This window comes from Patella vulgata, chromosome 7 (assembly GCF_932274485.2).
Source record: "Patella vulgata chromosome 7, xgPatVulg1.2, whole genome shotgun sequence".
NCBI classification, from domain to species: domain Eukaryota; kingdom Metazoa; phylum Mollusca; class Gastropoda; family Patellidae; genus Patella; species Patella vulgata.
The window spans coordinates 45,818,816-45,837,101 of NC_065885.2; the positions used below are offsets into that span (position 1 = coordinate 45,818,816).

The window sequence follows — 18,286 nt, forward strand, 5'->3', positions numbered from 1 at the left end:
CCAAATTCCAAATCGCTTATCACTGTGGAAAAAAACCCCAGTTGGAACTGGAGATTAAATTGCAAGTGTTTCGCTGTGTTTTCATGCTAGGAAATTGCTATGGATTCAGATCTATTATCGCTAATGTCTCATAGGCTTTGAAATGGTAGCATGAGTGTTATTTCTCGAAGTCAGGGCTAGAAATTCGTCATTTTTTTGCGAGAATCCAAGAGGATTCTCATATATGGAATCTGCGCGAATCATCCAAATCTTGATACTACTGTCTATAAAACAAACTTGTGTTGATTGTGTTAATCTAAAACACCAAAATACAACAACAATGATAAAAAAAATAAAACAATCGGTTGGAAGTTTTGGTAAACACTTAAATACCGGTAGTGTCAAAAGTAATATCCAGAAAATGCTGTACCAAAATCAGCAGTCCAACCTTATGGGTTTTCTCCAGGTCCTCCGGTTTCCTCCCACTGCTAAAGACCCCTACGCGCAAGCGAATTATTAAAATAAAATTAAACCATATGTTTATCCCGAAATGACCTAGTCTGTGTCGAGTGGACATTAAACCCCATCTCTCTCTCTCTCTCTCTCTCTCTCCAAAATAAGCTGATATGGCACCATGAGATTTCTTCATAGCAAAATTTGTAGTCTTTTTTCCATCACATAACTAGTCAGGTAACTTGCAAAAGTTTTTATTCATTCATGGATGAGAGACAAACGGCACAATGATCGCGTGAAAACCATAAATGATATTGCTATAAAATAAAATTCTGTACGACTACGATATAGCCTTCAATAATATTTTTGAAATTAAGCCTCTTGTCAGCTTGTGTATAAATTAAAAATTCATAACTTTAAACGCTATTTAAAACTGGTTTATTGACATAATTCCAACCGATATGTCACGTGTCATTGGAATTCAGCATTGGAGATTCTGTCAGGAAAATATCCACTGTTTCTCTCTCTGTGTATTTGGTGTTCTATCGGGGGATTATATTCAATGAAGATTTAAATTTAACTAACAACTGGTCAGTGAATCCATCAATGTATGATCCAGTTATTATTTTAGGTACCTGGAATTCACACGGACAGAGCGTGGAAAACGTCGATTCGCAAACCATGACGAGAACGTCTTTCGCCACGTGGCGTATTTTACTGGACCTATTATGAATTGTCAGCAAGCTTGTTTTGTGTTTTTACCGGATTATCAGGATTATCAAAATCACCATTAAATGTGCTAATTACTTGGATTATGAACCACATATAGCCAATTCTCATTACGGTATGACTGTTGTTGTAGCCGACAAGCAAGTTGGTTGACTTCTTTATTAACAAGTAATAATTAACCTGTTGTAATTTAGCCAAAAGTAGGTGTTTATTAGGTGAATGCCTTGATGGAGTTTGAAGATGACAATGTTCTGCTTAGGGTAAACAGAGATAAGCAATTTGATTAGTTGATTCTTTGGGACACGATAACTTTAGTTTTAATTAAGGGTAAGCAGAGCGTTAAGCAATTTGATTGGCCGAGACGTTTGAACACAATAACTCTTCTTCTAATTGAGGTAGAATGTTCAAACTTGATGTAGGCATTCATTAGGTGAATGCCTTGATCTAGTTTGATGATAATCATTGTCTGTTTACGGTAAGCAGAGATAAGCAATCTGATTGGAGTGATGAAACTCTAAATATAGATTCATTATATCATTACCTTGACAAAGTTTGATGGTGAGAATTTTCTTTTTGTCCCCCGCCTTTCGAAGAAAGCAGGGGACTATTAAAATGGGTTCGTCCGTCTGTCTGTCTGTCTGTCTGTCTGTCTGTCTGTCTGTCTGTCTGTCTGTCTGTCTGTCTGTCTGTCCGTCCGTCCGTCCGTCCGTCCGTCCGTCCGTCCGTCCGTCCGTCCGTCCGTCCGTCCGTCCGTCCGTCACACTTTTTGGGACACAATAACTCTCTTCCTAATTGAGCTAGAATGTTCAAACTTGGTGTATGTGTTTATTAGGTCAATGCCTTGATGGAGTTCGAAGATGAGCATTTTCCGCTTAGGGTAAGCAGAGATAAGCAATTTGATTGGTTGATGCTTTGGGACACGATAACTCTCTTCCTAATTGGGCTAGAATGTTCAAACTTGGTGTATGTGTTGATTAGGTCAATGCCTTGATGGAGTTCGAAGATGAGCATTTTCCGCTTAGGGTAAGCAGAGATAAGCAATTTGATTGGTTGATGCTTTGGGACACGATAACTTTTAATTGAGCTAGAATGTTCAAACTTGGTGTATGTGTTTATTAGGTCAATGCCTTGATGGAGTTCGAAGATGAGCATTTTCCGCTTAGGGTAAGCAGAGATAAGCAATTTGATTGGTTGATACTTTGGGGCACGATAACTCTCTTCCTAATTGAGCTAGAATGTTCAAACTTGGTGTATGTGTTGATTAGGTCAATGCCTTGATGGAGTTCGAAGATGAGCATTTTCCGCTTAGGGTAAGCAGAGATAAGCAATTTGATTGGTTGATGCTTTGGGACACGATAACTTTAGTTCTAATTAAGTGAGATTGATGAAACTTGGTGTATAGTTTCATTACAGTAATACCTTGACTAAGTTTGATAATGAGCATTTTCTGCTCAGGGTAAGCAGAGCGATACGCAATTTGATTGGTCGAGACTTTGGAAAACAATAACTCTCCTACTTTGATTGTTAGACTATAAGTAAAGATATACTGTTTGATTGTTCAATACTTTGTAATAGATAATTTGTGATAAATTTATATGTGTCCTCTAATTATTTTCCTATTTCGGCGGGGGACATCAGCCTCACTGTTGGCTTGTTAGGCTATGGAGCGATAAGCAATTTGATTGCTCAAGACTTTGGAACATAACAACTCTGCTTTTAATTGAGGTAGAATGTTTAAACTTGATGTAGATGTTCATAGGTGAATGGTTAACATTTTGAGCTGAAGCTAAGCAGAGCTATTTAATTTCATTGGTCGATGCTTTTGGACAAGATAATCTTAATTCTATCTGATAGAGAGAGATGAAACTTAGTGTATAGTTTGATTGCTCGATACTTTTGAAAAAAATAAATGTGCGATTAATTAATGTGTCATCTATTTATTTTGGGACAAAATGGCCGTCCCTTGTATGCAAATAGTGTAAACAACTGATATATCAAGGTTCTGGAACCTCTAGAGGTCAAAATTTTGATTTGATTTAGATGAAACTTGAAATGCATGGTTACATCCCAAAGATCTAGGTTCCTTTCGATATTCTGAATTGTACAAGAAGTCACATTTTTAGTTTGTGGTCCCTCTAGAGGTCACAATTATTATCCGAATTAATAAAATGTTCGAAAATATCACCGTAATGTAGAGTGAGTTCGAATTTTGTGAAAATCGGACCAAAACTGCCAGATTGAAGGGCCGCCCCTCATACGCAAATAGCGTAAACATATGGTGTATCAAGGTTGTGTGTGGACCCTCTGAAGGTCACAATTTTGATCCAATTTTGATGGAACTTGAAATGTAATGTTTATAACGCAAAGATCTTGGTTCCGTTCGATATTCTTGCATATCGGATTGTAACTTCCTGAGTTATGGCCCTTGATTATACGAAAAATCCTGTTTTTAGCTTGTGGTTCCTCAAGACGTCACAATTATTATCCGATTTTAAAAAAACGTTTGAATATATCACCATTACAGCGTAATGTCAGTTGAGTTCGAATTTCGTGAGAATGGGACCAAAACCGCCGGATAAAATACTAGTTTATAACCCAAAGATCTTGGTTCCTTTTGATATTCGTGCATATCGAATCGTAACTTGTTCCAAAAATCCTGATTTTAGCTTGTGGGCCTTGAATATATCACTGTTACACACTAAGATCTTGGTTCTTGACAAAATGGCCGCTCTTTGAAGGCAAATTGTGTAAAAGTATGTATACGAAAGTTGTGGACCCTTTAGAGGTCACAATTTTTATCAGATTTTGATGAAACTTAATATATATCTTTATATACCAAAGATTATGACCCCTAATTGTACAAAAAATCACTTTTGTTTTTAGCTTGTTCTCTATCCATCTCTTGCAAAATGTGGGCGTATCTTGCCTGGCAGCCGCTGGTTATTTAGAATTTATAAACTATGAAATAAACAATGGTCCTCCTTTGATCACTGTCGCTGATGTGAAGTAGTTCCAATTCCTACTACTTCGCAGCATTTTTTTACGCCCACATTTTCCTGTGGACGTATATTGTCGTCGCCCCTGTCCGTCCGTCCGTCCGTCCACAATTGTTTGTGAACAGTCTACAGGTCACCATTTTTATCCGATTTCAATGAAACTTGAAATATAGGTTTTTCACCCTAAGATCTCGGTTCCTTTCGATATTGGCATGTATCGGATCGTAACTTCATGGATTATGGCCCCTGATTGTACGAAAAATCACGTTTTTGGCTTGTGAACACTGTAGAGGTCACAATTTTTATCCAATTTTGTTTAAACTTGAAATGTTAGTTTATAACCCAAAGATCTCGGTTCCTTTCGATATTCACGCATATCGGAACGTAACTTCCTGAATTATGGCCCCTGATTATAAGTAAAAACACGTTTTTTGGCTTGTGGACCCTATAGAGGTCATAATTTTTATCCGATTTAAAAAAACGTGTTAATATATCACCGTTACACCCTAAGGACGGCTGAGTTCGAATTTCGTGAAAATTGGCCCAAAACTGACAGACAAAATGGCTACCCTTCGTTCTCAAATAGCGTAAAAATATGGTATATCAAGGTTGTGGAGCATATCAGACCATAACTTCATGAATTATGGCCCCTGATTGTACACAAAAACGCGTTTTTTGGCTTGTGGACCCTATAGAGGTCATAATTTTTATCCGATTTGAAAAACTGTGTTAATATATCACCCTTACACCCTAAGGACGGCTGAGTTAGAATTTTGTGAAAATCGGCCCCAAACTGACAGACAAAATGGCCACCCTTCGTTCTCAACTAGCGTAAAAATATGGTATATCAAGGTTGTGGACCCTATAGAGGTCACAATTTTTATCCGATTTTGTTGAAATTTGAAATGTAAGTTTATAACACAAAGATCTCGGTTCCTTGTGGACCCTATAGAGGTCATAATTTTTATCCAATTTAAAAAATCGTTTTATTATATCACCGTTAAACCCTACAGACGGTTGAGTTTGAATTTCGTAAAAATATGGTATATCAAGGTTGTGGACCATATAGAGGTCACAATTTTTATCCGATTTTGTTGAAACTTGAAATGTAAGTTTATAACCCAAAGATCTTGGTTCCTTTCGATATTTGCGCATATCGAATTGTAATTTTCTGAATTATGGCCCTTGATTGTAGGAAAAGTTGCTTTCATTTTAGCTTGTTTTCTATCCATCTCTCGAAAATGTGGGCGTATCCTGCCTGGCAGCCGCTGGTTTTTCTTCGTTTTATCTCATTTACTATTTGTATTTTCACCACACTTGTCATAATACGTAGCAGTTTTAGAAAAGGTGGGAAAAGGTGAAGGGAGGGAGAATATTTTATTTTTTCCTTGCCATGTCTAAGATTCGCACTAACTTTTCAAACTATTTCTCGGTGATACTTTAGTACCTGTCTCCTTTTCCCCTAAAAACTTAAATTGTCAACAGAAAGAAACTTTTACTTCGCTGGATAGGTCAGGGTTGTCAGTCAAAGGGAGGGAATCCCTGACCTTGGTTGATCTAAAAATAGTATCCAAATTTGTTTTGAACGTTATGATAAGTATAGTAGCTCGTCTTTCTTTGTTTCGGCATAGAAATATGCTTCTGTAGCCTGGTTTTGGTCATTTCTGATACACAAAAACTAGAATAGGGGGAATTCATTCGATCTCGGATAACCAGTCTTTTTGACAGCTGCCAATAACGAAAAAATGTCTCCATTCATTTTCTTTGTTTTGTGGGACGATGATATCATATTATTTTTCATAAACTACACAGACAGGAGCAGCAAAGTCTACTCATTGCTAATTCATGATATTTTGTCCAATTTTTTACAAATTGCATTAATTATTACACGAATACATCACGATTTGAACGGACCATTTTTGTAACCAATTAAAACAATGAAGAAAATACAAGTTCTACTCAACCGATTTTAACAAACTTGGCATCAAATTGAAGCTTACATTCCGAGGAACATTTCTATGGGACCAATTGTGATTATATGTAATAGATTTTATTTCAGATCAGTTTATATAACGACCTATGAAATCTTTTGATTTTCTGGAATTTTGGCATTATTATTGGCGCCATGAAAAAAAACTCCTGTAATTTTATTAAACACTAGCTTAGCTATTTGCATGCCAAAAATTATTTAATTCGGATCAGGCAAGACTGAGAACTTTTTAGATTTATGACAAAAATTGATCATATTTAAACTGATTTCAAAATTTAATATCTTTAAAACCACAAAAGATATGTGCCCAAACTATGACTTGAATCACAGCTTCAGATGTCTATTTAACGATCATACCAAATTTATGTGGAACAGAGTTTGAAAAATAACATAAAATTAATGGCAAAGTTACCATAGGTTAGACATGGCAACGCCCTTAAAATAACATCATGTTCCTTTTGATTCCTGAGGTACACTGTATATATTACCAGGCATTTTGCGACTAACAATGGCATGTAACTACATCGATTATCGTGACATTCGAGACATTTTAATGTGTAATAGTTTTATATCCACTATCGGTAATTGTATCCGTATCGGCTGATATATTTCGCTGTCAATATCTGATATTGGTAAAACCGATAGTAGTCATATATGACCATCACTATTTAGTTGTGTTGTTTTGGCAGGGTTTCTGTATTTAATGTTAAGTTACAAACCATTGTTGGAAAACTGTTCAAATCTGTTGAGAATCATAGAAAACCATTGGGTTTCTACTGTTGTGTAGTTTAAAGGACACAAGGGCTGTTATATTGTATCTATGCAAATCTGGGGTTCTATTAGGTTTATCTTCCAAAAATACCTACAGATGTGGAAGCGGATTATTGATTTGCAGATTTCCTACAAGTTAGTCTAAAAATTACCATGTTAATATTAAGTATTAAGTAATGGGATAAATCGAATTTCTCTCTTATTGGTAAGGGAAAAATTGTTCTTATTAGTTAATGTATATTTAAATTGCAGTAACAGGAGATATATTACGGTGTGATGTAATAGTAAGTAAGATAGCTAGATTAGAAGTTGAAACAACCACCAGGGTTTTATATCTAGAAGATTCACCTGATGAACTAATTGCCAAGGGCTATGATTCTGATGGTAAGAAAGTATAGACATTCCACCAAAATTTAATTTTTATATGCCCAAATTTTCATGTGGACGTATATTGTGGTCGCCCCTGTCCACCTGTGGTCCCAAATGTCTGGACCAGTGATGGGATTTCAAAATTTTATTTGTCAGAAATTTTCTTCACGAAAATAAAGGGACATAACTCTTATCGTTATTTAAGCAGGCGTTTTCAAACCATGTGTCAACAAAATATTCAAATTCATACGTAATAAAAAAAATAGGTGCACCTGGTTATTTTTATACGCCCACATTTTCATGTGGACGTATTATGCCGTCGCCCCTGTCCGTCCGGAGTTCGAATTTCGTGAAAATCGGCCCAAAATTGACAGACAAAATGGCCGCCGTTCGTTCCCAAATAGCGTAAGAATATGGTATATGGGTCACAATTTTTATCCGATTTTGTTGAAACTTGAAATGTAAGTTTATAAACCAAAGATCTCGGTTCCTTTCGATATTCGTGCATATCGGACCGTAACTTCCTGAATTATGGCCCCTGATTGTACGAAAAATCACGTTTTTAGCTTGTGGACCCTATAGAAGTCATAATTTTTATCCGATTTAAAAAAACGTTCTATTATATCACCGTTACACCCTAAGGACGACTGAGTTTGAATTTCATGAAAATCGGCCCAAAATTGACAGACAAAATGGCCGCCATTCATCCTCAAATAGCGTAAAAATATGGTATATCAAGGTTGTGGGCCCTATAGAGGTCACAATTTTTATCGGATTTTGTTGAAACTTGAAATATAAGTTTATAACCCAAAGATCTCAGTTCCTTTCAATATTTGCCCATATCGGACCGTAACTTCCTGAATTATGGCCCCTGATTGTACGAAAAATCATGTTTTTAGCTTGTGGACCCATTAGAGGTCATAATTTTTATCCGATTTTAAAAACCGTATTATTATATTACCGTTCCACCCTAAGGACAGTTGAGTTTGAATTTTGTGAAAATCGCCCCAAAATTGACAGACAAAATGGCCGCCGTTCGTTCTCAAATAGCGTAAAAATATGGTATATCAAGGTTGTGGACCCTATAGAGGTCACAATTTTTATCCAATTTTGTTGAAACTTGAAATGTAAGTTTATAACACAAAGATCTCAGTTCCTTTCGATATATGCGCATATCGAATTGTAATTTCCTGAATTATGGCCCTTGATTGTAGGAAAAATCACATTCTTGTTAGCTTGTTCTCTATCCATCTCTCGAAAATGTGGGCGTATCCTGCCTAGCAGCTGCTGGTTCATATTTATTTCCTGTACGGTATTAAAATTTATGTCAATAATATTCCTACAAAATAACATGACATCGTAATACCATAGAATGAAACCGTGCCGACTACTGCCCATCCGTACCGGTTTCAAATTCTGCCAAAACTACCGTCGATACATTTTTCAGCAAAGTCCAGCATTCGTCTTATACTCCGTTTAGATTTATATACGGAAGTTAAGAAAATGACATCCAGAAATTTATTTGACCGTAAACCGTAGTAAACGTCTCTCTAATACAGGACAGAAACTTCCTGAATTATGGCCCCTGATTGTACGAAAAATTGCGTTTTTAGCTTGTGGACCCTATAGAGGTCATAATTTTTATCCGATTTAAAAAAACGTATTATTATATCACCGTTACACCCTAAGGACGACTGAGTTTGAATTTCATGAAAATCGGCCCAAAATTGACAGACAAAATGGCCGCCATTCATTCTCAAATAGCGTAAAAATATGGTATATCAAGGTTGTGAGCCCTATAGAGGTCACAATTTTTATCCGATTTTGTTGAAACTTGAAATATAAGTTTATAACCCAAAAATCTCGGTTCCTTTCGATATTCGCGCATATTGGACCGTAACTTCCTGAATTATGGCTCCTGATTGTACGAAAAATCGCGTTTTTATACACCCACATTTTCATGTGGACGTATTATGCCGTAGCCCCTGTCCGTCCATCCGTCCACAATTTGTTTGTGTACACTCTACAGGTCACAATTCTTATCCGATTTTAACGAAACTTGAAATATAGGTGTATCTCCAAAAGATCTCGCCCGCTTTCGATATTGGCATGTATCGGATCGAAACTTCATGGATTATGGCCCCTGTTTGTACGAAAAATCACGTTTTTGGCTTGTGGACCCTATAGAGGTCACAATTTTTATCCGATTTTGTTGAAACTTGAAATGTAAGTTTATAACCCAAAGATCTCGGTTCCTTTCGATATTCGCGCATATCTGACCGTAACTTCCTGAATTATGGCCCGTGGTTGTACGAAAAATCATGTTTTTAGCTTGTGGACCCTATAGAGGTCATAATTTTTTTCCAATTTAAAAAAAACGTATTATTCACCGTTACACGCTAAGGACGGCTGAGTTCGAATTTCGTGAAAATCGACCCAAAATTGACATCAAAATGGCCGCCCTTCGTTCTCAAATAGCGTAAAAACATGGTATATCAAGGTTGTAGACCCTATAGAGCTCACAACATTGTCCGATTTTGTTGAAACTTGAAATATAAGTTTATAACCCAAAGATCTTGGTTCCTTTCGATATTTGCGCATATCAAATTGTAATTTCCTTAATTGGCCCTTGATTGTAGGAAAAATCATTTTCGTTTTAGCTTGTTTTCTATCCATCTCTTGAAAATGTGGGCGTATCCTGCCTGGCAGCCGCTGGTTTGATGAGTATATATCAGAAAAACGTGTCTATTTTACATTAAAATAGGTTAAACACAAATTATATATTAAAGATGGTTAAATCTTAGACCGAGACCACCAGCTAGCGTGATGTCACAAATTCTGAAGTGAATTTACCTAGATATTTTTGGGAAAAAATCATATCTAATTTATTTTTATACGCCTACATTGGCAGTGTTTTGATTCCCCGGGTGTACGTGGGTTTTCTCTGGGTCCTCCGGTAAGTGATTTATTGAAAAAAAATTGAACCATGTGTTAGTCCCGAAATGACCTAGTTTGAGTCGAGTGGACGTTAAACCCCATTTCTTTCAAATATCTTGTGGACGCTCTAGAGGCTAAAGTTAATATCCGATTGACTTTAAATATACTATTCAAAAAAAGTAGGGGATATTTGATTTTTAAGTGTTATTAAAGTCACCTAATGAAACTGACGAAGAAACAAATGACAAAATGAAATGAAGTTCACATTCATCGATTTATTCCAAATGATCGTTAGACTAAGTAAGGCACAGACTGACCATTATAAGGGTAAAATGATACCCGGGGTCAAACAGCAAAGTTACCACAGCATCACAACCAAGTCAGTAACGGGTAAATCCTCCTCTGTTTGCCAAACAAGCATTGATCCGACGTGGCATACTCCTAATGAGACGTCTAAGGTCATTTTGGTCCAGATTGTCCCATTCCTGTTGCAACGCAGCAGCAAGTTCTTGGACATTGGCAGGACGTTGTTGACGTTGACGTAACCTCTGTCCAAGCATGTCCCAGACATGCTCGATGGGGGAGAGGTCGGGACTCAGTGCTGGCCAAGGTAATGTGGTGATGTTCTGTTGTTGGAGGTAACCTGTAACGATCCTGGCCCTGTGACATCTTGCGTTGTCATCCTGGAAGATGAAACGGCGGCCATGACGTCGTGCGAACGGCACAACATGGACTGCCAAGATGTTGTCCCGGTAGTACTGGCCTGTAACACGCCCTGCAACAACATGTAAAGCCGTTCTTCCAGCAACAGTGATGCCTCCCCACACCATAACAGAACCACCCCCAAATCGATCATGTCTGATGACGTTAACGTCTTGGAAGCGCTCGTTTCGACGACGCCACACCCTCCTACGTCTGTCCAAAAAATCAACAGTGAACCTTGACTCATCTGAAAACATCACATTGCTCCAGCATCGATTATCCCAGTGTTGACGATCCCTACACCAACGACGTCTTGCCTGAATGTGATGATCTCTCAAACAAGGGATCACGCGAGGACGTCGGGCGCGAAGGTGACCCCTATGCAGTCGATTCCGAATCGTCTGGCCACTCACTCTCACACCAGTGTCTGTTTGAAGACGAGCGCTGATCTGATTTGCTGTGATGACACGATTTCTCAAGGCCAAGGTACGGATAAATCGATCCTGGGCTTGAGTTGTCGCCCTTGGTCGACCTGAGCGTGGTCTGTCCTGTACAGATTGTGTATCACGGTATCTGGACCATAGCCTGCTTATGACAGACTGAGAAACATTCATCGTCCGCGCCACAACCGCCTGTCTTGTGCCGATCTGTAGCATGCCAAGGGCACGTAACCTTTCATTTTGGGTAAGCCGACGCATATCAAAATTTGTTTTCTGGTCACTAAAACAATTAAACTGATGTTTCCACCCTGGAATTCAATGCCACAATGACTGTAACATTCAAAGTCAGAGTCGTGCAAATCTTGGGTTGGACCCCCATGATGATCCCAAGCATCACCTGCATTCCATGCGGTAGCTATTGGTGCGTTTAGGCGTCACATGTAACTGGAAATGTTTCTTCTGTTAGGTTCTATAGTGACTTTTTTCGTAGTCATTTGCATATTTTAGTATTATGCCCCCAAAATCAAATATCCCCTACTTTTTTTTAATAATATATATATACACAGTATTTAAGGTCATGAGACGAAGAATCATATTGATTTTCAGCGATCTCCGATATTTACTGCCAGAGTTATTGCCCTTGATCACTTTAAAATATCTTGTTGACGCTTTAGAGGCTAAAGTTAAAGATACACTAAGTAAGATTTAGATAAAGAGCTGACCATTATTGTTATAATAGCTCAAAAATAGATAATGTAAAATGAAAATTTCATTCAAATTACTTCATTTTGAGCCGAGTTATCACTGTTTTGACAAGATGTGTGCATTGTGGTAACTAGAGCACTGGTATATTCGAGACATAGTCTCGCTTTCCCATTTTTAATTTAAATTTTTAAATGGCGAACCGTTCTAATCTAGTTAAAATCTTGAGTATCTGATGCCATCGAGAGTTGATTATGGGTCTTGTTTTTTTTAATAAATGTGACCCCCCATAGCATACTGAGTCACAATGAGGAAATTTTGAAAATTTAGTTATTGTTATTTTCACATTCTCCAACCCATTACCTTCAATTTGATGTATAGTTTGTTTGAATTGGGCAAAAATTGACTGAGCTGTATCCATTAGAAGCTACCCAACTCACAAAAGTAAGTTTTGAGAAAAAGCAAGTCAAGGATTTGGTATCTTCCAAAACAAAATCCCATAGCAACCAGGCCATTTATCTGCTGTTTTGTCGTTGAATATATCTTTCCATGGGTTTTCAGGGGTGCTGAAGACAAAAAAATCGTAGTAAAAATTTGATCCGACTATTCCGCAATTTATTTGCTATTTTGTCATTTAATATGTTTTTTATTTAGGATTTAAAGGGTGCTGACGACGAAAATCGTAATAAATGCACTCCTTTCGTAACGAAACATCCACAACACATACGGCATAATATTCACATGATAGTGTTATACTGAAGAACAATCTATACATTAGTAGCACTGTAACCCAGGTATCGTTTAATCTTGTGTATCTAGCACTAATTTCTTTCACATTCGTTTAATATCAAATCTTTATTTAAAAATTCGTAAAAATCATTTAAAATCACTAAAAATCGTTTAATTTGTACTTCTGTCCAGTTTAAAGCTGGCCATTCAATTTTGATAATGAGTGTCCAATTTACAAGTGTTTAATTTCTCAATCATTGTTAAAAAATAAACAACCCAATTGATTAATGATGTATAATGATTAATTTTTGAACAGTGATCAGGAAATTAAATACTTGTAAATTGGACATTCATTATCAAAATTAATCAGTCAGCTTTAAACTGGACACATGTACAAATTAGATGATTTTTGGTGATTTTAAACGATTTTTACGAATTTTTAAACAAAGATTTGATATTAAACGAATGTGAAAGAAATTAGTGCTAGATGCACAAGATTAAACGATACCTGGGTTACAGTGTAGTCTGTTGTGTATATTATAACTTTGGTGAGATTAACTGTTAATCTCATCAATTAATTAGCACCTTAATGCCAGCTAGTGGTCAGGAGATTAAGATTGTTGATTGGATAATCATCAAAGAAGCCGCCACAGCTGTACGCATGTTCATTTAACACGTGAATTAAAATAAGATTTTGCGTGTACGATAGGTCTATTATTATTTTCAGGTACCGTGACATTATCAAAATATGAGTCCCTATAGTAATGTCAATTTCATAGTCAAGAAATGCTTACGTTCACTTTCGTGCATTTGGTTTTGATGTAAATATCAACATTATTCAGAGGATACTCAATGGCAGACTCGAGAATTGTCGCATTTCGGCTCGTTGGTCGTTTTCATTTTTTCGACCCATGGTGTTAAGAGAATTTTAAACAATAATATCCCAGATGCATTCCTTACTTTGAATGCCGTATGAAGAAGTGACAGTAAACGGAATTCAGCCATCAATAAAATTCTCTTTGAAAAGAAAATTATTGGCCATTTTGTTTATTTCCATTTAAGGCCTATAGATTATTTTTTTTAAAGATGATATGAGATATCAAATAATCACCACTTGGATTAATTATTCGGAGTAAATAATGAGTTGTCGACGGCTTTATCATTGACCCATGACAGTTGATTAGTAATAGTATTACTCAATGACACACACCTGCTTGTCAATTAATTTACATCATCAGCCACATGGTTTCGATTAACACTCAACGTCAATCTATATACGATCAGAATTAATTTTTTTTTTCTGCCACTTATCAGAGTGAATCGCATGAAGTTACCCAAAAACATTATCGCCAAAACCAAATATTTATCGATAATGTCTTGCACGCGGTGTCTGGGCCAATCAGCAAACGAGTTGTGTAGACAGCATGGCAACAGGCGGAGTTTATTTATATTTTTGGGGGGTTTTAAAACTGGATTGTATCCGTTCAAAATCAATTCATCGACAATAGTTTGATCATATTTGTAAACTAGAGATGCTCTGCTTTACAATGATGCCAATTATTATACAAGAGGAATGACCGGTCGTCCCGCTGCGAGCAAAGAAAAATAACTAAGGCTGACCTTAAAAATATCTTTGTTTCGCCAAACCCGACCCACAGTCGAGGAGAAGGGTCGGTAGGTCGGGTTTTTTTTCAGATTTTTTTTTAAAGAGCTAATTTGACAGCTTGATAATTTTCTGGGGGGAAACATTCGTCTTTTTTTATTGTCAAACAAATCAATGAGTATGACATCGGGATTTTTCGTGATGCACGACTCCAAGACTCGCACACGATTTGCCACGAACTCTAAGTGTGAAACCCCTTCAACACGTTTTTAACGATCGTGGCTTCATTTTTCTTGAAAACGGATATTGAAAATATCTTCGTCATGTTTAAAACGACGCCACACAGACATAGAGGCAGAATCATTTCGTGGGAATGGACGTGCTTTCGTCTGCAACCATTTTGTTGAGAAGCGACACCTATGACGCTTTCGTCTTGATCAACCAGTTTCAATAATGAATCAAACCATAGCCATAGTAAAGGGAAATAACTCTCGTGATATATTTCAGGTTAACACACAAAATAAAATAAAAAGATCGCGGAAAAGTGCAATAAAATAATTTAAGTCGGGGGTGGTTTTAGTTAGTCGGTCGCGTAAGGCGAAACAAAGATATTTTTAAGGTCAGCCTAATTTCGCCGAGAATTTTAAGAAGTAGGACATATTTAAGAATACGGTACTCTTACAAAACGTTCAAATACAGGTGTTTTAAAATGTTTTATTGCTATTGTGTCGATAGATAGTATATTTATAGACTCGTTTTTGTGAAAATCTCAATTTCGATCAAAATCAAAATTTTCACTTATTTTGTCTTTATCTCATTATTGATTGGCGCGCATTCCGACTCATTTAGCTGCGGCCGGTCACAAATGTCTAATTAATAGTTTATATAACATTTCAGGCCTAAAAAAAGACCTGCACTAGGCAGATTTAGCTCTTGCCTAATGTATGTTTAATAGCCGATTGAATTTATTGAATTTATACGCGCTGTTTAAGGTCATGAGACAAAGAAGCCTATTGATTTTCAACTATTTTCGACAAATACTGCTGAAATTAAATATATACACAGTGTTTTAGGTCATGAGACAAAGAATTCTATTCATTTTCAACGATTTCCGATAATTACTGTCAGAGTTAACCCTATGAACTCATCCCTTCTTAAAATCGATGGCCGGCGATCAATAAATTCATCACATCATAATCCGAAAAAGTACTCATTAGTAAAAGAATATAATTTATATCATTCGAAAGCCATGAAAATTCCCTTTGAAATGAGACTAAGAATGGGTGACTATTCAACATAAAAGTCGTGTTATATGAGTCAAGATTCTAGCAAAAATGTATAACTCTTTGTTTCAAAATAGGCCAGTAATCAATGACTTATTTCTTTATAGTGCGGAGCCATATTTGCGTAGGTGCGAGTTGGATCCTGCGCAGTTATTTAAAATTTGGCCAAGCAGCGGTCGCGCATGCAGGGTTATGGTCATAAGTTCTAGGGTCAAGTGCCAGGTCATAGCATTTGTAAACAAAGCCATGTGCACGATTTAACTTGCAAATTGCTCGTGGTCGGGACGAACAGAGGTCCAGTGAACTAAATAAACATTCCATCCGTGTAGAGAAGTGGAGTAAGAGAGCCCCAAAAGATATTTTGATCACATTGACACAAAATGTGGCCGTCAGTCCGTTTTTTTTTTTTCGACACTGACTAAGGATATAGGACCGGTCGATTTCACTGGAAAAATGCCTTCATATCAAGGGAGATTACAAGGAATACAAGAATTCCACTGTTTCTATAGGTGTAAATCTAATAATATCATTCATTTTACATAACAGCATGTCTTAATAATGATCATAGATAATGTATAGCTAAGATTAAGAATGAAAAAAACATTTTGAAATAAAGGATGAGAACTGTTAAAAAGTTGTAGAAATTGTAAGAATAAATGCTTAAATAATTTGAACTAGCTCTGAATGGTCAGGAAATAGCCCAGATGGAAGAAATAGAATTTGGCATCTACAATACATAAGCTTACAATAGATACATGAATTCAAATAACACTTGACTGTAATTAAAAGCAGTAAAATTCCATTCTTATATAGAAAAATGGGTTTTGTCTGCAATTGTGAATGAACCAGATGGACACCCACCATCAATATGGGGCTCACCTATGACATGTGTACATGTAATCATCGATAAAAGTGCCAAACACACTTTTAATGTTCCAATCTTGCTTCTGATTAATAAATTTCAGTAAAATAAATATTCTGATTTCTTGAAACAATTATAACAGGTACAGTACTTGTAGTCAATCAAATCCAACACTAATTAACTCCCTGGACAAATACTGGCTCCAGTAGATTGCAAAAGTCTAAAGTTAGGCTTTTCTAAATATGACATTGATTTGATCACCCAGGATAAATAAAATAGAATTTAATGAAGGATTTACACTAAAAGTAACACACTAACACATTTAGTAGTTAGAATAAGGCTATTTATTTCACCGGACTTATCAAAACAGCAAAAGTGTTATTGGTGCTTTGAATAAAATAATAAAAATGCTGTTTTTATTTCGCACTGTACTAAACTGTCCAGGCCCGTAACTAGGGGGGCGATGCATGTGCGTTCATGCATGTGCGTTCAACGAAATGATCCCTTATAGAAAGCCCTGCCAATGCCCTAATCAGAAACATATAACATGTGGTTCTTCTAAGAATTATGTTTTTACCATTTGCCCAATAACAGACACCAGTGGTAAAATGCCAGTTTAGGGGATGAGTTTATAGGGTTAAGGCAACTTGAGACAAACAATCAAAACAAATTCTAATGTTTCTGATCATTACTTCCTGGGTTATTACTCATTTTCAGATTTTCATGTGTTGTAAATGTTCTCATTACTGACAAAAGAAAATATATACGACAATCCAGACGACTTAGCTACTGTGGGTGTATGTTTCGTTGCCTGGCAACCTATCTTTCAATGATTTAGAATAATTTATAAATGTTTTATATAACTTTGATAAAAAAAATTTAAAAAAAAGATAAAAAAATTTAAAAAAAAATTCTGTCATGTACTGTCTTTACTGTGAAAAGGCCCATATAGCCAGTTATAACTCAACTGTATATTGCCATCAACATTGTACTGTTAAGACTATGATAACCATAATTTTATGTATTGTGGGTATTAGACATCTTTGTCGTCCATTTTTTCAGTCATTAGTAATATGATCAAGCACTAATTAATCTATTTCCGTACCATTTCTTGAGCAATACAAACATTTAGAACACAAATATATAGCCCAATTCCATAATATTAATGAATCCAAGTTATAGCATGTGCTGGATGCCATCTTGGATATTTTGATTTCCCAATGATTCCTGCCGGGGTGGCATTGTCCTTATTCTAAATCTGCAAATATTGCAGATGTATAATCCATCAATAAACATTAGGTAGACTCCATTTCCACATCAATGCTAAAACTGGGGTTTGGCTGCTGAACTAAACTGCTTTCTATGGTTCTTTTTTTTTTTTTTGAGTCATATGTGCTATGTGGGCGTATTTCCACTCTTTGCGTGGCTATCTATTATTCCCTTACTACTGACTTTATTTATTTTGTTTTAGGTAACTGTTTTACAAGTCTTGATGGATTTGCATTTGAGTGGAGTCTAGTTTCTGATACTGACATTGGACATGCTGTTGTTGATGCTCATAACATTCTTAGGTAATGGAATCTCTTTTAAATTGTCATAAGCAAAAGCGGAGCTTGTCACAAGCAGACATTTGAGTTGTAGACAACTACAGATTTGCATGGGTAAGACCAGTACATATCATTACTTGAGCAGAATGATTTGCGTGAATAACCATTTTGATTCGCCCACATTTCATTGGGGT

The 18,286-nt window shown here is 36.4% G+C and overlaps 1 protein-coding gene across 2 annotated transcripts in view; it reads left to right on the top strand.

Annotated features, from left to right (window-relative positions):
* Positions 1–18,286, top strand: part of LOC126828350 (nuclear pore membrane glycoprotein 210) — a 398,410-nt gene that overhangs the window by 32,407 nt on the left and 347,717 nt on the right. For both annotated transcript variants that reach the window (XM_050558068.2, XM_050558065.2), the window contains exons 3-4: positions 7,171–7,302; positions 18,017–18,116. In XM_050558068.2, coding sequence (XP_050414025.1) covers positions 7,171–7,302; positions 18,017–18,116 — 232 coding nt within the window. The remainder of the gene's footprint in view (positions 1–7,170; positions 7,303–18,016; positions 18,117–18,286) is intronic.